This window comes from Aphelocoma coerulescens, chromosome 5 (genome assembly GCF_041296385.1).
Source record: "Aphelocoma coerulescens isolate FSJ_1873_10779 chromosome 5, UR_Acoe_1.0, whole genome shotgun sequence".
Lineage (NCBI taxonomy): Eukaryota > Metazoa > Chordata > Aves > Passeriformes > Corvidae > Aphelocoma > Aphelocoma coerulescens.
The window spans coordinates 62590579-62614809 of NC_091019.1; the positions used below are offsets into that span (position 1 = coordinate 62590579).

Genomic DNA, 24231 nt, shown 5'->3' on the forward strand with positions numbered 1-24231 from the left:
AGTGTTATTGTACCCTCATAAATAATTGAGTGACGTGATAGTGGTTTTCAAATCTATGTTTTACGCAGACACTGAAATAATCTCAGATAATTGCACTGGAGCTTTATTCACTCTAATGTGGATCAAAGAAATTGCATCACAGCACTGTGGAAAATACTCACACCCATCTTGTCACAGTATTATTAGCAGGGCTGGCAGCAAGTCATGTGAGGCCCACCTTGTGAACATTCCAAGAGGAAGCACTTCACCCATAAATCTGTGAAAATGTACTCATTTTTTAGAATCACAGAATTGTTTGGGTTGAAAGGGACTTGAAAGACCATCCAGTTCCAACCCCCTGCCATGGGCAGGGACACCTTCCACCGGACCAGGTTGCTCCAAGCCCCATCCAACCTGGCCTGGAACACTTCCAGGGATGGGGCATCCACAGCTTCTCTGGGCTACATCACCATCCTCAGAAGGAAGAATTTATTCTTAATATCTAATCTAACCCTGCCCTCTTTCAGTTTAAAACTGTTGTGCCTTGTCCCGTCACTGCATGTTTGGTAACCTGACTTCATGTCTCTTATAAGCCCCTTTATATGTTAAAAGGCCACAACAAGGTCTCCATGGAACCTTCTCGTGGCTGAACAACTGCAACTCTCTCAGCCTTTTGCCACAGGAGAGGAGCCCCAGCCCTCTGACCATTTTCATGGCCCTCCTCTGAACTGCTCCAACAGGTCCACACTGTTTTTGTCACAGGAATCCACAAGTGGACACAGACCTTCAGTTGAGGTCTCACCAGTGAAGAGTAGAGGGGGAAAATGTGGGCTGCAAGATCAAATTGCTGGCTCATGTCCAATTTTTCACCCTTCAGTATCCCCAAGTCTTTCTCCACAAGACAGCTCTCAGTCCTTCCATCCCCCAGTTCCTCTTCTGCACAAGGTCTCCTCAATACTGCACAGCTGAAGAAAACCAAAAATATATAGAAGAAGCAATCCAACCAAATTTCTGCCATGTTGCTTTAGAGACAGAAGGCAGCTTATCTTGTTTTTATTTACACTGTGTGTCAATATAATTTGTGCAACTCTTGAGAATAAGGTTCGTTATCATATTATGTGCTGAGTTTAACCAACCTGTTATCTGCTGCCACTGAGACAGCATGGGAACCTCAGCAAGGCTCACAGAGGGTGTGGAGCAAGACTCTGACCTCCCACATTAGTAACTGCTTGTCATTTTTTTTTCAGAGCCTTGTATTCCAGATTTACCTTGGCTCTTGCACTTCCCAGCAGCAGTTCAGTGCTCTGTGCAGGTATCAGAATGTGTTTGCTGAACTCCAAAGTGCCGTCTGCACCAGCCACAGGGCAAAGTGCAGCAGAGCTGTCATTCATGCTGCTGATGTTCAGGTTGACTTTGGTTGACTTTTAAAAGCTGTTAGCAGTGGCCTCTTCAGAAAGTGAAAATTAGCTTTTCATGTGGAAACTAAGTTCAGACATTATAAAGAGAAAATTTTTTTTGGTCTTCCTTGGAAACTAAGATATTGGTCAAATCCAAGGGCTCCATTATGATGTGATCCTTTCAGAAATCATAGAATCATTAAGGTTGGAAAAGACCTCCAAAATCATCGAGTCCAACCTTTGACCAAACACCACCTTGCCAACTAAACCATGGCACTGAGTGACACATCCCATTGTTTCTAGAGCACTTCTAGGGATGGTGACTCCACCACCGCCCTGGGCAGTCTGTTCCAATCCTTACCCATGGTTTCAGTGAAGAAACTTTTCCTGATGTGTGACCTCATTCCACGGCACAACTTGAGGCTGTTTCCTCTTGTCCCATCCCTTGTTCCCTCAGAGAAGAGCCCGAACCCCACCTGGCTCCATCCTCCTGTCAGGAAGTTGTAGAGAACAAGGTCTCCCCTGAGCCTCCTTTTCTCCAGGCTGAACAACCTCAGCTCCTCCAGCTGCTCCTCATATGACCCTCCAAACCCTTCCCCAGCTCTGTTGCCCTTCTCTGGGGGCTCCAGCACCTCAATATCTTTCTTGTACTGAGGGCCCAAAACTGGACACAGGATTCAAGGTGTGGCCTCACCAGTGCTGAGTAGAGAGGGACAATCACTTCCCTATTCCTGCTGGCCACACTATTTTTGATGGATGCCATTGGCCTTCTTGGCCAGATGTTTCACTTCACTTTGGTGCTCTGTCAAACATCTCTTTCCTAAGTACTTGCAGGCTCTGAGGCAGCTCTGTTACTCTGAGCCCTCAAAGTTGCACTTTCCAGCAAGGAATGTCAGGGCACTCCTGGCCATAAAGGTTAGACTGGAAGTGGCAGCTTTGGACTCTCATCAATGTCTTGCCAGTTTCTTTGGGGTTAAGAAGAAATTTCAGTCTGGCATGGTTTAGATCAGCCATGTGTAAAAGCTGTGGCCTGTGGTAGCTTCACTGCTGGTGGAGATCTCAAAATAAATATCTTGAATTGACTTGAACAGGTAATTCCTTAAGTATACTTACCTATCATAAAGAGAATACTAATGAGGTGAGCATATTTACTTTCTATAAGTTGTAAAACAATAAGAATGGGCATTACCTTGTAAAGGACGCTGTAAGTTCTCCGAGTACTCTCCTTCCCAAGCTCAGGTTGAGACTGAGCAGGAACGTCATGCCTGTCTCAGGGACAGGACATAAAATCCCCACCGATGGAGACTGTGCAAGTGTACAAATTCACAAAACCTCTATAACTTTACGTTTTTTTTAACAGGAGAAATATATTTTACTCAGTTTTGTTGTAAAAGAAGAGTTGAAGCACAGAGTTAACAGGATAAATTCTCGCCACTAACCAATCACAAGATGCTGGAACCTTGTGAACTTCTCCTACTTATCTTTTCTATGCTCAGCCCCAGCTGCTGCATCCCTGTGTCTTTGGGGATAGCTGGGAAAACCCAGACTGGGAATATATTGTGCAGCTGCAGTGTACATCCTTTCCAACTTTATGCTGCCTATTTGGGTGTGTTGTGGTGCAAAACTCCAGGACTGTGTGTGCACCCCCTGCATTTAGCAGAAGGAGGAAATGAGACCCAGAAAACACTTTAAGTTACTTGCTATTTATTTATATTATTTCTATTTTCTATGACATTAATGTTCCACTACACTGTGCATTGCACTAACACAAGATAAATAGTTCTCAACTCAGTAAAACAGGAGAAAACAGAGGAATATAAAAATAGCTGTTACCTATAGCTGTCTAACTGTGAACAATCATAGTTCTGTGATTTCCTTCATAACTTTCAGAGGCCTGTTTCTATTCTGAACCACCACAACCATTTAATTTACAATTATTAGTTTGGACATGGTTGATGACTGGAGCTATTTACAGAAGCAAAGTATGTTTTATATGGTGTATTTTTATTTTCTGTCACCTTTCTCTTGTGTGGATTAGGTTTGGACTGATTTCCTGAAAAATCAGTAAGAACCTAAGGGTTCAAAGGTAGACCATGGCTATGTTTTGCCTCAAAAAGCTGTAATGCAAATTTTATGATAATTCAGGAGGTGATTCACGAATTCTTTGCGCACTGGTGGAGCTGGAACAGACCAAGCAGCTGCGTGTGGTAAAGAGCCATCCTGTGCTACATCTTCTGGCAGATCAGGGGCCTGAGCCTGTGAGATTTTGGGAACAGGATGTATGTCCTGTCCCACATAAGCTCTGCATGCATTTGTGTCATATCTGGTTAGGAGCTAGGAATTACTGTGGGTTTCCCTTTTCATAGAATCATAGAACAGTTTGGATTGGAAGGGACCTCAAAGACCATTTTGTTCCATCCCTGCTGCCAAGGACAGGGACACTTTCTGCTATCCCAGGTTGCTCCAAGCCCCATCCATCCCGACCTGGAACACTGCCAGGGATGGGGCAGCCACAGCTTCTGAGGGCAGTGTGGGCCAGGGCCTCAGCACCCTAACAGGAAAGAATTTCTTCCTAACATCTGATCTAAACCTACCCTCCTTTAGCTTAAGGCCATTTCCTTGTCCTATCATTGCATGTCCTTGAAAAAAGTCCCTCTCTAGCCTTCTATTTTATGAGAGTACCTCCTCTAGTGAAATACTTTGGTACATCAAAGCAGTAGGAACAGTTTTTCACCTCTGCACATAAGCACTAATAAATCAGTGGTGAAGAGCTGTAGATGAGTGATGTGATGACCAGAAATGCTGCGGTCCCCAGTATTTTTAGCACTTGTCGGTAACCACCAACACAAATTTTGGAGCCCAAGGTCTGAAACGTTGGCCAGACTGAGTGCATGTGAGAAATGGGTTTGCATTCACAGGTGGGGAAGCAGGAGGTATGTCCATTCCTGCACGAACCTGGCCGGGAAAGGATGCGACCTGTCACAGGGGCCAGGGGTGGCTGCAGCTGGGCTGAAGCCCTCGGAGAGCTTCAGAAGGCAAAGGAATCGCCGGTGTCTCGAAGAGACAGCCACGAGGCTCTCCAGGAAACCAGGCACTGTTTTTTTTTTTTCTCTGAGCAGCGTTCGATTTCTGCACACCGAAGCCGAGCCCCGGACACCGCCCCGCTGCCCGGGACGTGCGGTGGGCAGCGCTCTTTGCAGCGAGGAAAGGCCGCGCAGTCCTGGGGGCACGGCGAGGAGAGGAAACAAAGGGCTCCGCTCCCAGAAACCGACCTTCACCCCCCGGCCGCACGCCCGGCCCCTGCCCCACAGACCCCGCGCTTATCGCCGCAGCCTTGGCCGCCGCGGGGCCGGGCGGGGAGCGCCTCCCGCTGCGGGGGGAGCGCGGCCGAGCGGAGCGGACGGGAAGGGAGGGGACGGGGGTGGAAGGCAGGCGGGAGGCGGGGAGGAGGCCGGCGCTGGCTGCGGGCGGCGGGGGCGGCTCCCGATAAAGGGGCGCCGTGCGGGCGGGTGGCGGCGGCTGCGATGGCGTGGGGGTGCGCGCTGTGCCTGGTGCTGGCGGGAGGGGCCCTCCTGGCGCTGCTGGTGCAGCTGCTGCGCTGGCTCAGGGCCGACGGGGACCTCACGCTGCTCTGGGCCGAGAGGTGGGGGAAGAAGCCAGGTAATGCCGCCCGCCAGCAGCCCCGGCCCGGGACCGCGGTGGGGGCGGGCGCGGGGCGCTCCGCAAGCGGGGTGGCGAGGAGCATAGGGGTGCTGGTGGCACCAGCTGTCCCGTGGGGTTATCCATAAAAATACCCCCAAAGTGTAATTTACCTGCCCTTTACCTGGATAAGGCGCGTGGTGCCCCTCGTGCTGGCAAAGCAGCTCCCAAAAAGCCACACCCGTGAATTCCCGCGGGTCTGTGCTGAGGGCTGGCTTGTTTGGCCCAAAACTGTTTGTTTTGCAGAGTTTCTGGGCAGGTTCCCGGTCCTGGCAGGGCCCCGCGGAGCAGCTGAGGCTGCGGCGAGCACTGGATACAGGGACAGTGTGGAAAGACATCTCGGAAAGGGACGAGGGTGCCTGGCCCGTGTGGCCGGGACGAGTGGCTTTGTAGCCTAAATGTTTAGCTTCTGCTCCAGCCTGTTCTGACATCTTCACAAGCAGATCTTGTGTTCACAGGGGTGTCGAAAGTGTTTACGGTGAAGTAAACATGATTGTTAATGCTGGGGCTAGCTGGGTTTCCTCTTCCGTGAATTGTGCCCTGAACGGCGCCAGCGACCAGCCCAGGCACGCGATGCTGTCAGGGGCCGTCCACTGCATCTCTGTAAGGTGCTGCCTTTGTCACCTGGGGGGACAAAAGCTCAATAAAATACTGTTAGACAGGCACTTTCAGTTCTTGTTCGTGTTGAACTTTCTATTCTGACTGCAATTCTCCCTATTTCTGGACAAAGATCTTTAGAAATCTAGGTTTTTGCTTGCTTAATAGAGGTTTTTGGGCAGAAAAGGCACAAATTTGTGAATATCCACCTGCTGTGGGGATTCGTGGCTGCTGTGAGCTGCTGGTGCTTGAGGTGGAAGTGGAGAGTGGGGACAGAAGCTGATTGGAAAAAAGGTGGGATGAGAGACAGTGTAAGGTGTCCCATGTGGGAATTGAAACGGGCTGTTGGGTTGAGATAGGGATAAGGGACTGCATCGCATGAAGGTGGATCAGGAATAGTGCAGTGATGGTTTGGGCCTGGGACCATGATTCCTTAGGGGACGGTGGCACAGGTGAAGTTTGGCATTAGGAGTGGCTCGAGAGAAGAGTAGGACAAACTTGAGACATCCTTTTCTCTTGCTCTCAGTAGAAGCTTCCTGCAAATGTGCATGCTTTTCTGTTCTCTATAGATGGATTAGCACAAGTAATAAAGCTCTAAAAATTACTAAATTTAGATCAGCTTGAACAATCTCCTGTAGCTCTTTGAGTACTCAGCCCAAAGTTTTGTATGAACTTGGTTGGAGTTCCCTTGCTGTAAGAAAATTGCAACGTCTCCGTGTGTGGGCTTTGTAAAGAACATGGAAAGAATCAGGGCAGAGAAATGAGATAAATCTTGACTAATCTAAACAGAATTGAAATTTTATCCTGAGGCATCTGTGTGCAATACACATCAAGATGCAGGAGCTCTCTAGGGTAGACAAAGTGTTATTCGAATGTAGCCTTCAGAATTATTGAAGGCCTGGAAGTCCTTTAAGTAGTCTCTAAAAATTCCCATCTAAAGACCGATGTAGCAGTTTTGTAAAGGAATTGCTTTAACATGTAATACAAGAAGAATCAGGCAGAAATTTGTCAGCATAAGAGGTAGGCTTTGTTTTGGCCACATCCCCTTGCCCCCTAGCCTCTGTGCTTGTAATTAAGTAAAACACATAGCTGAAATGGTACCATTCAGCAAATCAGGTAGAAAAAGAGAAGGGACAAACACTAGAAATGATGTTTCATTTAATATATTCTCCCTTTTCCTTCTCTCCATATTGTGCATGTAATGTAGGGTGCCTAAGAAAATAAAGTGTGAATTCCTTGATTTTTAACTAAAGCTGTTATTAGAACTATCACTCTTGCAGTCATTATATTGTGTTATCACTACTACAACATTATTATGGGGGTTGAAGTTTTTGGAGATTAACATATCTAGCAGAAAGTGGACTGATCTCCAGTGTTTCTTGTGCTATAAACTATAATTCCAAAGAAAGGCCTTAATGTAGGTAAGAGTGGTTCTAATTCAGTGATTCAATTCTATAGGGAAAATTGACTTTTGGATTTATTCACTGGCAGGTGCTGGATTGCTTCCCATCCTCTGAATGTGTGTGTCGTCAGGAGAGAAGGGTTTTTGGGTGCTGGATGCCTTTCCTTCCGTGTTGTGTTTCCTTGGGTGGATAAAAGTCACCCTAAACCCTGGTTGCTTTTCACAGGCAGCTTAATATCAACAAGCTAAGAGGGAACCTTCCATGTATGAAAACCCTGCTCATAAATTTAGGAATAATGGTATATTCTTTAGGGCTCTGGAGTGGATGTTCTGTTTTAAACTTCTGCACTTGAAATATTTTTCCTGAAAGAAATGGCAACCTTGTGCTATAAGAGCTATAAAATGTTGGGAAAAGCCTCCAAATAGAGTTACAAAACAACTTTTTGGATTACTTGCAGTGCTACTCAGTTCAGCCTCTCATTTGTTATGCCTTGTAGCGCAGTAGTTAGCATTTAGTAATAGAATAATCTGCTTTTATTTTTTAATTTGGCACGGTTAATTTTTAAACTTATTTCCAGCAACAACAGGACATTTATTCTGGAGCAAAGCTGATGGTTTGGTTACTTGTTCTACACCAGCATTTGAGGTTTCCCTTTATGTTAACTCTCAGTAGCTCAGTGCTTGGTAATGATCAGCTCTGGGGAATCGGTGGGAAAACTTTCCTTATCTCAGTTAATTATTCTGTTCACAGAACAAGATCCTGAATAACTGCTGTGAAGCTGCCCAAGACAGGTTGGGAACAGGGAAACTAAGTGGTAGGAGGAAGCGGATTTGTTTTCAGTAGCAAGAGGAATGAGTGTGGTAAGCAGGGTTGAAATTACGTCCATGTGTTGTTTTGTTCATGTAGTGTTTGTCTGCTTGGGTTTTCTGCAGGAAAAAAATGTGATAGGAGAGGCAAACTCCCATGTTTCTTGTGATTAATTCAATAAATTTGGAATATACTGGAATAAAACAGTAGGAAAAGAGTGTGAATAAGCTTTACAGACAGCAGCCATTTGTTCTAATGATGAACACAGTGGATATTCCTACAACATCAGGAACATCTCTTTCCACCTCCCTAGCTCATAACCTTAGAATACATCTCTCCTTTGGGAAGTGACTCCTGTTGCTGTTAGTGTTTTTAGAAACAAACTCCAAACAATCCCAAACCACAAAAGCTTGACTTTAGGAGGGATTTTTCTTTGGCTGAAATACAGTCAGCTTAAGAAAAGAGAAATAATCACTGCCAGCCCCACAAAGTCAAGCTGAGCTCTGATAGTCAGTCTTGAGTGCTCACTGCTTTTGTCTGAAGGTAAAGGGTTTTGGTGCTGGTCTCTTTGTGGGATTTGTGTCATTAAGACTCCAAAAGCAGAAATTTGAAACACAGTGTAGAGAGAACCAGGAACTGATCACCGAAGAGAGCAGGAAGTAAAAGCAGCGCCAGCCACAGTGGAAAAGGAGCACTTTGGCTAAATGAAATGAGTGGTTAAGTTCCAGTGAGCTGAAAAATGCTGTTCTGACCCTTTCCAGAATGGAACTGGCTTTAAGTCTCAGGAACTGCATTTGGCTCTGCTATTTGAATTATGCCATGAAATCTTTCTTGGTTGGCTAGATGTTGGAATGCACAAACTTGAGAAACAGAGGGAAGAGCTCCTGTCAGCAGTGCTCTGAGTCAGATTTTCCCCAAGACTGATACTCACTATGGCTGATCTTGAGGAACAATGACACGTGTCAGGCAACGATTCCTTCTGGGAAGTGCTCTGATATTTGTGATCCTTCCTCCCTAAATCATGTTCTGGAATTAATTGAGTGATTTTCCAGCCATCTGTGGTATTTGATGATTTTGGACATATGTCTGGAAAACTAAGGCTTTTCCCAGTGCCCAGGTGTACCACGGAGTGGGAATGATTATAGACAAGTGGGAACAGGCGTATCAGCAGAGGAGTAAAAGGAGCAAGATGCTCTTATTTTTACTACAGGTTAAAAAAGTGTGTCAGGGCAGGAGCTGTGAGAACACGGGGAGTTCCCACATGAACGTACACCCTGGGAACTCCATGTACTGTGCCCTGGCCGGTGCAGGAGCTAACCTGCATCAGATACAAAACAAAGTGCCTGAACACCCATTGGGGTTTTTGTGATTAGCTGTCTTTGCTCAGAGAATTTTACTCTGTCAGCGACTACTCTGGAACATTTTTTGGGATGAAATCATTATTTGGAAAGATTTGCTTAGGCTTTTGTTTGTATTTGCAGTACAGTAACGATTTCCTGTCAATTCCAAGAATTCTCTTCTTTTCCTCTGAAGCGGTTTTTGATGAGGTTAGTGGAATTGTTATGAGTGGATGGCCTGCAGAAATGCAATCAGATTTCTTCCATCCGGTAAATAACCTGTGTTTATTCAGATTAGCCTTGGAACAAAGTTCAAGTGGCAACAGAACAACTATGAACAATTTCACAACTGCATGTGACTAAAAAATAAAGAAGTCAGGGTTTTGTAATACCCCCCAAAATGAGCATATTTCTTAAAAACAGCACCAGATTACACCCCTGCAGTGAGTTAGATGCTTATCCTAGCATTGGCAATGTGTGAACTGCTGTCTTGATTCTTTTGATAGAACATGAACTGCGTGGCAAGGTTGTCTGGGTGACAGGAGCCTCAAGTGGCATCGGAGAAGAATTGACTTACCAGCTGGCAAAGCTGGGAGCCTTGCTTGCCATCTCTGCCAGAAGGGAGGATGAACTGCAGAGAGTGAAAAAGAAATGCCTTCGTAAGTACAATTTAGCACTTCATGCAAGCAGTCCCACCCTTGCTGGGCTGGAATTGCCACAGGAACACTAACCCACATATCACAACAATAAATTTAATGATGAAAGTCAACTTTATACAGAGCTGGTATCCTCTTTTTGTGAGTGAGGAGCCTTTGTATAGATGTGCATTTCAACTGCCTACACATGCCACTGTTACCTAAAAATCTCATTATCACTTGCAAGTGCTCTTGTAAGGTACTAGATTAAGAAATGGAAAAAATGCTGTGGGGAATGGAGGAAACAATCTCACGGGTATCATCCTGGTAAAGAACCAAACCATGTAGCTGCTTGCTACTAAGAAGTATTCTTTCTTCAGGTTTGTGCACATTACAGGCAGAGAGACAACCGACTTTGCTCTTTGGAAAATGGACTAATAAAAATGTTCAGAAAAAGTTGTTCTGAGAAAGTGTAAGAAAGAGGATCTCCTGTAATCAAGAGGAAAAAATATGAAGCAAAATATTTAACTATTTCAGTTATCTTCCAGTTAGCTTTCATACACCCAATGAGCCAGTAGTCTGGCTTCATTCTTCCTGTTTCTCTTTTTCTCTCAGGTTTTCTGGCTTGGCAGCAAGAAGAATAGGCAGTTAATTCACACTGATAAATAGAGGGTTTGAACATTATTAAGATGATGCATTTTTTTCAGACTATTTATCCTCTATAGCTCAGGATGGAGTATTTTATGTGGAATGTATTATCACACTGACAGGTCAGTCTTAGAAATGTTGACAGAATGTCCACAGTCTACTTGGAAGGTGTGCTAGGGAATAATCAGATGTTTTTCTTGGATTAGCACCTAAACATGCCTAGAAAGCTGAAAGTTGCAGCAGCCTACTCAGAAAATCTTTCAAGGAACTTTCAAAAATGCACCACTCCTTAGTTTTACTGTCTGAGGGCTCAAAAAAGCAGTCACTTAAACAATTTAACATTTGAAAAGAAGCGAGGGACATGTGATGACAGTGTGGTTAAGTGACAAAAATCCCGGTGCTGTGTGATGCAATGGGCAGCACAAGTCTTCCACACCGTTTGCATCTGGGGCTGTTTGTTGTGATTGCAAAACTCGTGACACGAGACAGGCTGGCAGCAGCTGCAGTCCTGGATAGGCACTTTCAGGAAATACTTGTGTGACGTGCTAAGGAATATTCAGAAATATTATTTCAAGTGATGGGACTGAGAGCACGGATTTATCTGAGATGATTTCTGCCTCTGCCAATTTTCAGTGACCCTGTGAATGTCTGAGCTGTGCCATACACAAGCTTGAAAGTCTTAGGTAGCCCTGTGCTTCGCAAAATTTGCTGCTGAACTTTAACCAATGGTCTGATTAGTAGGAATACTGGAAACTCTTCAGTAACACAGAAACAAAACTAGGGCATGAAGTGACAGGACAAGGGGAAATGGCTTTAAACTAACAGAAACCAGGTTTGGATTAGATATTTAGAAGAAATTCTTGCTTTTGAGGCTGGTGATGCCCTGGGACAGGGTGCCCAGAGAAGCTGTGGCTGCCCCATCCCTGGAAGTGTCCAACGCCAGGCTGGATGAGGCTTTGAGCAACCTGGGATAGTGGAAGGTGTCCCTGCTCATGGCAGAGGGCTTTAGAACAAGGTGATATTTAGGGTTCCTTCCAGCCTAAACCATTCTGTGATTCTATGATAGTTCATGTTTTCCACAGCCAGCTTTTGAGCAGTGGAAGGTAGTAACTGGACCCACTTCCACTTTTATCCTTTGCTTCTCAAGGCTGTGTAAATCTGTCTTCCACTCTTTTCCTTGACTGTTATGTGTGCCAGCCACCTTAACCAACTTAGTGGCCCTTTGCTACACTATCTCCAGTTCATCAGTATTTGTTTTGAGCTACGGGGTCCAAAATTAGACACAGTGCTCTAGGTGCAGTCTTAGAATGCTGTGCAGAAGCTCTTAAAAATCACTTTCCCTCAGTCTGCTTTTACTAGTGCAGCCCATTAGCATTTGTCCTTGCCAGAGCCAGTGGCTGGCTTGCACTCAGCTTGCTGCTGTCCTTCCATCAGGACCCCAGGTCTTGTTTGGAGAGCTGATTCCTGACCCTTTGGGTGTTGGCCTGCAGTACTGCAGAGCATCATCCTGTCCCAGGTGTGAAAATCTGCATTTGAATTTGTTGAGCTTAATGAGCTTTGTCAGAATATTCTTAAAGCTTGTTGAGCATGGCAGGCCTTCCCTCCAGCAGCTGCTCCTCTGAACTTGATGTTAAATCAAAATTTTGTGAAAACCTGTGGGTTTTTTCCCATCATCTGGGTCATTAATGAAGATATTCATACATATTGATCATGGAGGGATACCACAGCTGATCACAAAAAGCAATTGAGTTGGTCAGGCAGTACATGGCCATGCTAAATCCATGATGGCTTTTCCCACACACCTTCTTGTCCTTCACCTACTTGGAAATTGCTTTCAGGAGGAATTGCCACGTAATTTTTCCCAAGAACTGAAGTTAGGCTGTATGACACTTGTTTATTTCCTGTCCCTGGGGAGCTACTCCACTTAGAAGAACATTCCAAAAAGGAGTGACATTGGTCAGCTCTTGTAAATCATGGATGCATATATTGCCCTGCTTGTATGTGCATTTTGTCCCTGATTTGTCTGACTCTAGGCAGTGTTTCCTTCCCCAGAGTGTAGCCTCAGGAGTGTGGGAGACTCGAGAGGAGATCTTGCCAGAGAAGACTGAAGCAAAGAAGTCAATAAGTACCTGACATTTTTCTGTGCATTTCATCAGTTCCTCCTCACCATCCCCATCCCCAGCAGTGAGCTCACCCTGTCTTTGGTCTCCCTTTTGCTGCTGCTGTACCTGTGGAGCCTTTGCTGCCTTTCACATTCCTCAAGTCCAATGGAAATTTCAGTTTCAACTCCACCTGGGTGTTGATCTTCCTGATTCCATCCCTGCATGCTTGTCCAGTGGGTCCATGTGCTTCCTGGATGGCCTGTCCCTGTTTCCACCTGCATGCTTTGTCTTTGCAGCTGAGTTCAAGACTGTCCTGTAAGGTTTGAGTAATGTGGGGTAGATGAAGTGTGAGCTGCACTGTGCAACATCAGTATGAATTTGGCTGATTTATGGGGCATAACTGGAGCTCATAGGCTGCAACATGCCTGCTGTAGAGGCTGACTGCAGCAGCAACTGAGCTGTGTGTCAGAAACAAGCACATACATCTTGTCCAAAGTTTAGTGACACCACCCTGTGGTACAGGTTTGTGCATTCTACGCTGTTTAAAAGCTGAGGGGGAGAAAGAGAGAGAGGGAAAGGACTGTAAGAGCCATGGGGAAATACCTGTTGAGTCATGCATATGCCAACTCAACACTTCATTGCACTTGGGCAGGAGGGAGGGAAAACAACTTGTATAACTCGCACAGCTCCTGCAAGAGGCTTCTCTATTTTCCCCAGCCACTCCTTCCCTTTCTTTTGTCAGAATGTTGGAGGCTGTTTTCTCTCAAAAGCCCTAAAAAGAAAAAGAAGTGGGAGGGAATGTTTCTCGGTTTGGCAAAGGTCAGATATGATTTAATTATGGATAGGCCAAATGAGTGACAGGCAATCTATAAGTTCAAGAATTATACAGTAATTGAGGTTGAAATGGACCCCAAGAGGTCATGTTGATCAGCCTCTGCTGAAAGCTCAACCTCTGTTGAAGGGCATTTATACAAGGGAGAAATAAAAGGCAGAAGAGGAAATGCTGAAGAGCTGGAAAATACTTCTCTGAGCTATGTTTATGATGTTATGAGAAACTGCTACCTTGGATCAACATGTATTGGAAAGAGTTATTGATCTGAAGCCTGAGCAATGAACTTTAAACTAAGGTCTCCCACTTGGGACCAAGTGTTTTCTCTGGATATCCAGAAATTGTTCCCTTTAAAACATCACTTTGGTAGCAGGCAAAAGGGGCAGTGGAACATTAGGGTTCATTAGTAAAAGCAATGAGGAACACCATTCTGGCAGTGTATAAACTGGGACATATATGTGCCTTCTACAGTGGGCACAGTGCTGGTCATCAGCCAGGAAAACAATGGGCTAGTGAATGGGAGAAGGAGTTTAGAAAAGGGCAACAGGAAAGCTTGATTTTTGTAAAAGCTGTCTGTGAGGAGTGCCTGAAGTAAGGATCCCTCAGCCTAGAAAAGAACTAAGGAAGCTGCAAGAGATGTGTGGTTTGAATGCTTTGGGGGGGGGAAGTCGAACTGGGCAACAGACTGCTCCAAAACAAGGCTTCTGGTTTGAAATTTCCTGGTTTCTTACATCTTATAAAAGATCACTTCCTTCCTTACCAGCAGTCTGTGTCTCTTCCTCTGCTCTTTGCTTTCTCCTCTGTGTATCTTTCATGGCTGGGCTGACTTTGTGGTCTTGTTAATCCATGGCAGAAGCATCCACACCCCAACAGGTTTCAGCTGTGCATATCTGCTTCAAGCCGTAGAGGTAGAGGTGTGGCCCTGAGAGGGCAGCTTAAACTACATTTTACTGCTGCATTTCTGGAAGAAATGGAGGAGAAAATGCACATGGAGGGAGGAATAAATGGAAATACCTACTAACTTTAAACCAGACAGATGGGTTTATTTTAACCAGTGTCTTAAATACTAATGACCTTTGAACAGAGGCAACTCATGGGTTTAAGTAACTTCTTTATTTCTACATCACTGTTAAGACAAAGTTCAACTTCCCCTGTATTTGCAAGAAGTAGTAATTAAAAAATCAAAGCCTAAGGCCCTCTGAAGAGGGCAGCTGCTTAAAGGGGAGCAACCACACTTAGATGTGGCTAGGAATTGATTTAGGAAAAAAAAATAGCACCAACAAACGAATATAAATAATGTAAAAATTCTTGTTCGATGTAGTTTAAAAAAAAAAAAAAAGCTTGAAATGATGAGGATTTTGTTTTTGTGACTCATCTGCCCCAAAACCCCAGGGTAACAAATCACTCCTCAAGAAATGCCTTCTATGGAAAAGGTCAGTTCTGAAGAGGCAGTGGGGGAAAAGCACAACAGAAAGGCTGGAACTTGATGGCAGCTGACTTTTATTTCAGGGGACGGATACATTAAAAGCTGTCAGTTAAACAAAAGCCTTCTACCTCCTCCCAAAAAGCCCCCAATAATTCAGCTTCTATAGGCTTTGCCTCGTAGCTATTCAGGTATGTATGTTGTGTTTTGGGTTTGAATGTGTGAGTCCTGTTGTCAGGAATAAACAGGCTTGACCTGTTGACATCCAAGCAAAGTGTCAGGGCTCCCAATATTCTTCTGAATCCCTCTGTGAAAAGTTTGTTGGATTTTACTCCCAACTATTGCAATTTATTTGGAGAAGTGAAACTTCTGTATTGTGCTACCAAGCCTGTTTAGTAAAGTCAAGCTTTTCACAAAAACCAATGATGAGAAAAACACTTGGTAGGAACAGATTAAAAATAGATTCCACGTGGGGATCAAAATGGAAACAAAGCAAGCATTTTATTTCCAATTTGATGTTATGGTTTCTTGGTGTCTTTGTGAAAATGTGGTATTTAAAAGCATGTTATGTTGCCCACAGTTGTTATGTTGGGAATCTTACTGGCTCCCATTCCCTTCATGGTTGTTTTTCAGAGATTAGCAGCCTGAGTGAAAATGATATCCTCGTTCTGCGTCTCGACTTGACTGACAGATCCTCTCACGAACCTGCAACCAACAGTGTGCTCAAGCATTTTGGCAAGGTAAGATGTGCTTCTGGGGTTAAACTACTTTGTCTCCTAGACCTCCATTTATGTTCATATTTCACTTTTATTTTACTGTGTGAAAATTCAGCAGTGTCTGTATTTTTCTTCAGTTTCAGTATTAAACTCGCCAAAAAGTACCTGAATTTTTATCCCTTCTGCTGCTTGCTTCTGGATTTCAGCAACACCCAAATAATCACTGCCAAGTGATCATAAAAGTGCCAAATAATCATTGCCAAGGGCTAAACACTCACTTGATGTCACTTGATGGATTGCCTGAGGAACCACAAATATTAAAGGAAATTGTGTTTATATTAATTTATCTCTGTATCTTTCCTGAGATCGATGTTTTGGTCAACAATGGTGGGCGCTCCCAACGCTCCTTGTTCGTGGATACAAACCTGGATGTCTACAATGCCATCATTGAACTCAACTACCTGGGCACCATCTCTCTGACAAAGCATGTCCTGAATCACATGATCCAGAGGAAGAAAGGGAAGATTGTCACTGTGAGCAGTGTGATGGGCATCATGGGAGCTCCTCTTGCCACCGGCTACTGTGCCAGCAAGCACGCTCTGCAGGTGAGTTACAGTCTGGAAGTTAATTAAGTCAATTAAGTGGACCAGTACCAGTGCTGGAACAGAGGGCCTTGTTCTGTGCAGAAAACACAAGTCTCACCTGAAATTTCACACAGTGTATGCGACATCCTCAGGTATTGGAAGTCCTTTAAGATTAATTTGCTCTGAAATGTGAAATAACTCAGCTCCCAGTGTAGATATATCTGCCTGACTGGAATTCAAGTGCCAGCTTAGTTGGTTCTAACCACTACATGGGTAAATTCCAGTGTGAAACACAAAACCTCAGCCTCTGGCCTTCAGATGAGGGAACACCTCTATGAGGGGATTATTCTGTTGCATATAGAGCCCTAATGGTCTTAATTCGTTTAAGGAGAAAGAGCCACTGGTGACAGCTTTAAGACTTGAGGAAATCTTTAGGACAGGGAAGTGAGAACAGTGAGTGGAAAAGCAGAGTACTCAGAGACATGAGAATTCCTGATCCATCTGGGAACAGCTGAACAACTCTTCCCAACAGTTCTGTGTCTTTCTGTGGTGTGAAGAACTGGCAGCTCCCAGTGCTGTAGGAAGTTATCTTCTGCCTGACACTTAGCATTTAATATTGCCTGGAAAAACTTTTTTAAAGTGGTGTCACTTGAGTAGAAAAACATAAAAGAGGAGCTCAGAAAAGTTTCTGCCTGTATCATTGAGGAATCACTTGTTTGACTAGTGAATTTGTTTAGACATATTTGTCTTTCACCACTGCTTGGCCTCCTGCTAATGTACATTTTGATCTCAGTAAAACAAACTTCAGCTGTGCTCAGTGATGGTTTAAAAACTGGCACCTTCTTACTCCCTGCTGCATTTCAGCACATGAACAGAGCAAACAACTGCTTAAGCTGAGGGATCAGTATCTTTTTGACAATTTGACCGCCAACAACAAAAATGTAACCAGTGGCTGACATTGCAAAGCCTCTTGAAAAGATGAAGATGTAGAAGATGGTGACAGGTCTCTGCTAACAATATTTTTCAGTTAGTGATGGGGAGAGATCTGCTGCTCTTCATTGCAGTGAATGCTGGAATTGCCCATTACAGGCCAGCTTTTGGGTTAAGCCTGGTAGATTTTAATTAGAAGAATGCAATGAGCAGAAGCCTGACTTCCCTTCATGCTCCTTTATTTATTAAATGTTCTTTCGGTTGAATTATCTTTGGGTGTGGTGCAGTTGGGCCAAGCATGGCTAATTAATTGCAGAGCACAAGGAATTCACGTGTTGCTTTAAAAATAACTCAGAATTCTGAACCTCATGTTAAGATTGAGAGGACAGACAAAGTTTTGAAGACATGGTTTACTAAAATTAATTAAAATAAGCTGACTGAACTGCTTCTATCTTTATTAGCTTCTACCTCTGCTCAATAACCAGGCCAGACTCCAAACCTGCTTCCTGTTTCTTTCACAGTAGTTCTGCAAACACTAATTTCAGGTGTTGAAACACGACTTGCAATATAGATTTTGGAAATACTCTGCCTGGAGTCTTTTATTGGTCAGGACTTACAGCTAGATGCGGGCATGAAGTCCCCAAAAACTAGGAAAAGCCTTTTTGAAATAACAAACTTCCAGTGCAGTTCAAATAAAGGAATTCTGTAGGAATGGCAGCCCTCCCTGTAACCCATTTCTGATGCTGACCAAGAAGAAATGGAGACTGGAAGAAGGGAGGGGAAAAATAAGCCAAAGCATAAAGTGATGCTTTCCCAGAATATATCCACCTGTATTCTAAGATCTTCTTAAAGGTTGTGTTTAAGCCACCAGTTATTAAACATGTGAGCCCATCTGACACAGATTCATCTGTCATGGTTTTTGGCTTGTTTCATTGCTTTTTTTAATTTGTGCCTTGGAGTCTGTATCACAACTGACACCCTTAATGCTGCAATCTTAATTACACCTTTTTTTGAAAAAAAGTCCTTCCTTTTCCTTGTGGGTTTTTTAAATTTTTTTTTTTCATTTTATTTTTTAATTCCTTTAAATGGCAGTTGTAGGAGGAAGGAAGGAATTCTGCCTAGAATTAGAATCTGTTCTTGAAACAATCATGCTTTGATTCATGCCAACTGGAATTCTTCATAACAATGTTCTACTGATGAAATTACCCTTTATTTCAGTGCTGGGAGTGCTGTAAGAGCATGAGTCAAGTCCAGCATCTGCCTGGTGCAGTTTCTCTCCTGGAGGGATGATCCTCGTGGAGATCATGTGACATTCACCCAGTTGGAATTCTTCTAATTGGTGCCATGGGGAATGGCTGAGAAATGGTGGCCTTCAAAATGCTCCTTCATCAGGAACTTGTCTAAGAAGCACAGGGCAGCAACAGCTCCTCTCTTTGTTCACTGTCTGGTCATGAGTGGAATTCCTAAATATTTCTGTCAGAGTAGCAGTCATTTTAGCCTTGCCTTCTTCAGCATCTTCTAGGATTTGTCACTAAGCTGGAAAGACCCAGAGACGGCTGAAAGAAGTTCCTGTGCCACACATTCTGTGTCTGAATGCCAGAGCTGCCTTCAGTCTGGGCTTGGTGGAAGCACTCGGGTTCTCCCTCTTGCACTGGAGCTCCTTTACTGCTCCCAAATCTGGGCTTGTCCCTGTCTGAATTTCAAGAAGAGAGAGCACTTATTTTTCTTTCTGAGGAATTTAAAGCTTCTCTTCTGGGAGGAAGTAGAGGAATTTCATGCCAGCTATCTTTGAATATCAAGGATAAGTGCTGGAATTAGAAAACATGTACATACTGTACACAGAGCCTCCGGAGGGGACTGAGTCTTTGTAAGATTCTGGTTTTCAAGAGGCTCTTGTCCATGTGTATCAGCCAGGATTTCAGCTGAGTGAGTGTCCTGGCCCTCCTGTGTTGCTGGTGAAGTCTGTGCCTCTTCTCTGGTGGAAAGCCTTGGAGCTGCAGCATGAGGCAAGGATGTGGGGCAGCAGAATGGCTGTAGAGCAGGAACAGGAGCTCGCTGGCATCTCTGGCTGCTCGCATTTCATGCTTACAGGCTGTGCAGCCTTTAATGAAATCACCCTGACTTTGACAGTGCCCACAGGGCTGGCTGCTGCTGTGTGCCTCCGTGTGGCTGCTCAGGTGCCCAGTTTTAGGTACTGCCTGGATCCTAGGAGTGTCTCACCATCTGAGCAGGTGTAGGAGCTTTGTCACAAGTGACTGAGCCATGATCTGGCTTCCCTTCTACCACAGCATTCCCAGACACACTCCCTTCCACCTCCTCGACTCCTGGAAGTGCATCTTGAGTGTGTTCCCTTCAGGCAAAATGGGAGCCAGTTCTGCTCCTCGCCTCAAATAGACAGGGAGTGGTGGGGGAGTGCGGTCTAAATGTCTTGTTATGTGTGACTTTATCCTCAGCTGGACTGATGGCACGGCCTTTGTGACAGGACTGCACAACTTGGGGGTTTGGGGGCTTTTCTGCAAGAAGTGGGCTCAGGGAAGGAAGGGATGAGGAAAGTGCAGGTTGGGATATAGCATTAGCCTGAGTGGTGGATAGAATACAGCCCTTTTGGTGCCCACAGGGGTGGAGGAGCCAGGGGAGGGCCTGCTTTTTAATCCAAAACAACTGGAAGGCCAGCAGATTCTCATCTGTCCAGGAGCAGATTTCTGGGCACATAAGTGTGTCTAATGTTAGAATTTAGTCCTCTCCAGATTTGCTTACATGCTGTGAAGATCCAGCCCCAGATCTGGGGCCAGCAGGTACTCATGCCTTTAAATTCCTGCTCAGTGTTTTTAGGGAACTGATCTGCAAAGCCTGTATGCAATCCATGAACTGAAATTAGCCACCAGCAACTGGGCAATTGGAGCCCATGTTCTTGGTCAGAGTGTGCTGCTCCTTGCTGAGCTTTGGTGGCTTGTCCCAGGTGATGGTTCTGTGTCACCACAGGCCCATATCTGACTGGTTTTAGCCTGTATTGCAGCTCAGGGAGGAGCTCTGGGTCAGCCAGCCCTCCTCCCAAGCTGGATGGGAGTAGAGTGATAAAATTTTACTACAGTGGGAGAAGTTTATCAGCCTGTGCTCACTCTGTGTCTCCGTTGTGACACAAAATTACATGTTGGAATAGATACAGGGAACTGTTGGTAGCCAGGTCTGAGATAAGACATGATGGGGTGTTGGCTAAATCATCTTGCACAGTGCTTGACCAGCAGCTTTGGTGGAATGCAGCCTTCTGAATTGGGCCATGTTTCCCATAATAGTTGCTGTCTAAATGTGAATTGCTACAGAGATTCAGAAAACCTTGTATCCTCTTAGCTTAAAGAAAAGAAGTACTTGCAATTTTTGTACTTTTAGTTTAACTTGGATACACTGGTAGCATATTCCTGAGCTGAAATAAGATTTTTATCAATGTGGATGACAGTTTCAAACTCTGAGGTAGATTCAGTGCTGCAGATTAACCCCCTGAAATGTCAGGGTGCATTTTTGACTTTGCTATGCTGAAAATTTTCTTCCTTTTCTTCCTCACTTACTTCATAGACACTGTGTAAACTCTTTAATCTCACCCCAAATGTCAATTCACCTGCAAAAGGGTGATTTCCATGATATTGCAGTTCTTAGGATTGGTGGCATTTCTACTGCCAAACAGCAAGGCCTGGCCTCAGTACAGGGACAGCAGAATGTGGCTGTAGTTTAGAGAAATTGTGTGTTTGGTAAGATGAGGATAGATTCCTCACTGCTTTATGTATCAATGTCTGTAACTGCAGGTAAAATGCTAAATTAGCCATTGACTTGAAAAGTCACAGAAAGTAGTAGGAACTGCTTTTAGTGGAATGCTGTTTTCTTTGTAGCATGAATTTTTATGAAAAGGTGTCCTCAGTTAAACCTTGCAGAAAACATGGCAGAGGAAGATTTCACTATATTCTCGTTTTCTAGGGATTCTTTAATTCTCTGCGGACCGAGCTGACTGACTACCCTGAGATAAGCATTATCCAAATCTGCCCAGGGCCTGTACAGTCCCAGATCATCCAAAATGTCTTTACTGAGAATCTTGCAAAGGTAAGGACTCAGTTCTGTTGTGACAAACCCAACTTTTGCTGGGGGGCCAGTGATCCTTTTGTGGGGTACTTTTGTCTGGTTTTGTCCTCCTAGCAAACACTAACATCGTCTTCTTACCAAGAAATCCTTTGAGTGGTGCAGAACTGTCTATAGTCTTGTCATTCTTTGTGGTATCAAGTCTCTGTCAAATGAAAATTGGGTTTGATAATGGTTATGGCTCTCTCTTTTCTGACACATACAACCCAAGTCTAGTAAAATATACTGTACAGCCACTGTGCTGCAGTTTTGGGGGGAAAGCCAGGATTTTCTGGATACAGCTCTGCCTAGGAGTGCTGTCCTTGCTGCACAGGTAGGGTTTTGTTTGCCCTGGTCACGCTGTGCCCTGGTGGGTGATGCTGCTGCTGGCACAGCCCCGGCTCAGCTGACACGAGCTGTGCATTCCTTTCCTGTTAGGGATTGTTCCAGGAGGAAAAGCAAAACCTTCCAACAGCACAATGGCCTTTAGTAAAGGCTGTCTGACAAAGCAGCTGGCAAAAATTGCTACTGTGATACATCAGACTGTAATCTGCCCTAAATTTAATCAATTTGAAGCTTGGGATGACCCACCAGTGATAGGGAGGGGATCTCTCGTTGCCGAATTGTGTTCTGGAATGATTTTTGTGTTGCAAAACTTCTGACTGGCGTGTAAGAAAAGATGTTCTTTCTGAACAATGGTGAAAGCTTGCAAAACATATTCCTCATATTTTGGTGTGGCAGAAGACCAGGGAGGAGGAGCAAATCTAGACCAGAACTGCTTTTCCCTGTGAAACAGAAGGACAGATTCCTAGAGCAGCCTGTTGTTACTGGAGTGAAATGTGCACTAGTCCACAGGGCTGTGGTTTATGTTAACTAAATGATACACAGGGACAAGACCTCAGGTTGATGTCCCTACTCCAAAGCAGCTGGCTGCTTTTCTCTTGGTTGAGATGAAGAGAACTGGCAGGAATATTTAAGTTAATGGGGAATGTGACCTCATCTACTTGATTAGTAACTTGGTTACTTGAGTAACTTTTAGGGCAGAATGGGGCAGGCACAGCTGGGAACTGGGGAGTTCCCATTCCTCAGAGCTGCAGATGGGGGAACTTGTTCAATAAACACCATCAAGTGGAAGCCCTGCTAAAGCAGGATAGAGCCTGGAGATCCACTTTTTTTAAACCTTTGACCCATCAATAGAGGCATTAATTAAAAGTGTGCTTTAGTTGAGCCAAAGGAAGGTGGGAAGTGTTCCCACACTGAAAACCAGAGGATAGTGAGGGATGGGTTCCTCTGCCCCAGTCTCTGGGTGAGTTCTGCTTGTGGGGAAATGGGGAGGAGTGTGTCTGTCACATAGAGCTTGGCCCTTTTCCTCCCTCTGTCACTCCCAGGATCCAGTTCTAACCCCTCCCTGCTCTGTTCTCCCCTCAGTCCCTCGAGAACAGCGGGGACCAGTCCCACAAGATGCCCACGGATCGCTGTGCCCGGCTCACCCTGGTGAGCGTGGCCAACGACGTGAAGGAGGCCTGGATCAGCGACCACCCCTACCTGGCCGTGTGCTACCTGTGGCAGTACGCGCCCACCTGGGCCTGGTGGCTCATGAACAGGATGGGCAAGAGGAGGATACAGAACTTCAAGAGTGGAATTGTGAGTGTGCAGTGTGTCCCTGTCTCCTCTGCTTGCTTGGTTTGCTCTGCTGACTCTTCTGCTGTGGGAATGTTGGGACTGCATTGCTCCTCACTCACACTTAGAGCCCTGATATGCAGGGCAGCTTTCTGTTCCTGAAGTGCTCCCTCGTAGATGCTATTTATTCTCACTGTGTTTTTGCTGAATTTGGTATAAAACCCCCACCATGTTAAAGTACTGCAAGAGCAGGAAATGCAAAAATAAGTGTGGCACATGCAGCTTAAAACTTTGTGCTTTCACACTGTAACTTCCCACTGTCACGAGCTGTTTCAAAATAAAAACACCACTGTGAGTGAAAGACTTAACACAGCAGGAAGCTGGGTGGGGAAATTCTGATTTAATGTCTTCTCCCTCCAGGATGCTGACGCCTCTTATTCAAGAAAGAAGAAGTAAGGATGAGCATGTACAAAAATCCTGCTGTTCTTGTGCTAAGGCTGAGAAACTTTTCATATTGCATGACTGCAAACAATAGCTTTTTTTTGGTTTTATGTCTTTGTCATCCTGTAACTTGACAGATGTATGAAGCTGATGATACACTTGATTGACATGAAACAGGTGTGTTTAAAAAGAGATTTTTATTTAAACTCCCATAGGCTGACGTTTTAAGCTTACAAGAACTGAGACCCATGAGAGGCTGGGCTGCTCTGATGCTTGTTTGTCTGCTGCTCTGACACAGGCAAATACCTGGTGAGCAGCCTAAAATTATAGACCCCAGGATCCTGTTTCCCTCACTTTCATTCCTAATTCATGTTGATTAAAAAAAAACCCCTACAAGTAGAAGGGTGTGGTACAGAGGGTAAGGGTGTCTGGTCTGTGCTTGGGATGTGTGTTTAGGGCTAAATCCCTTCATTTCTGACACATCAGGACTCACGCTCGGGACCCTTCCCCAGCTCCACTGCACTTAGACTTCCCTGTGTGTGATGAACATCACAATCTAAAGCAAGGAGGTGTTGGGAAGAACTAAATAAAGCTCTGCAGACACCTGGCTGGAAAACACAGCAGTTCAGGGGCCCCATGGGGTAACAATGGGGGGGCCTGTCCTAAGCTTAGTCCCATTGCTGAGTGCAGTACCAGGATGCCATCAGTAATCCAAACAGCAGCCTCTGAACACAGACAAGGCCAGGTTGAAGGTGCTCTGATTCCTGAATTCCAGATAAATCAAAGAAATGCACCAAACCAAAGAGGCCATGGTTCAAGAGCATACAAGCAAACCAACAGCTGAACAGGGGCACTTGGCTGTACTTGCGGGACAGAACAAGAAGCTTTGACCCCCGTTTCTGCCAAAACCAGACTGCAGACAGGTTTAAGGTGATGGTACCATGAATCAGGGTCTCAGGACTGCAAACATCCTGGGATGT

General features: G+C 44.9%; 1 protein-coding gene across 1 annotated transcript; it reads left to right on the forward strand.

Moving 5' to 3' along the window:
- The first annotated feature begins 4878 nt into the window (after positions 1 to 4878).
- On the forward strand, positions 4879 to 23425 carry DHRS7 (dehydrogenase/reductase 7). The gene is made up of 7 exons (XM_069018518.1): positions 4879 to 5036; positions 9726 to 9878; positions 15490 to 15596; positions 15938 to 16177; positions 21053 to 21175; positions 22619 to 22834; positions 23231 to 23425. Exons 1-7 carry the CDS (start codon positions 4901 to 4903, stop codon positions 23264 to 23266), a joined length of 1011 nt encoding a protein of 336 aa, XP_068874619.1. The 5' UTR covers positions 4879 to 4900; the 3' UTR covers positions 23267 to 23425.
- The last annotated feature ends 806 nt before the right edge of the window (positions 23426 to 24231 follow it).

What these genes read in the sequence shown, in the direction of transcription:
- DHRS7 (XM_069018518.1), top strand. Translation starts at nt 4,901, where the DNA reads ATGGCGTGGGGGTGCGCGCTGTGCCTGGTGCTGGCGGGAGGGGCCCTC. An exon ending in CCAGCAAGCACGCTCTGCAG is followed by an intron (nt 16,178 to 21,052) that starts GTGAGTTACAGT and finishes CTCGTTTTCTAG; the next exon opens with GGATTCTTTAATTCTCTGCG. An exon ending in AGAACTTCAAGAGTGGAATT is followed by an intron (nt 22,835 to 23,230) that starts GTGAGTGTGCAG and finishes TTCTCCCTCCAG; the next exon opens with GATGCTGACGCCTCTTATTC.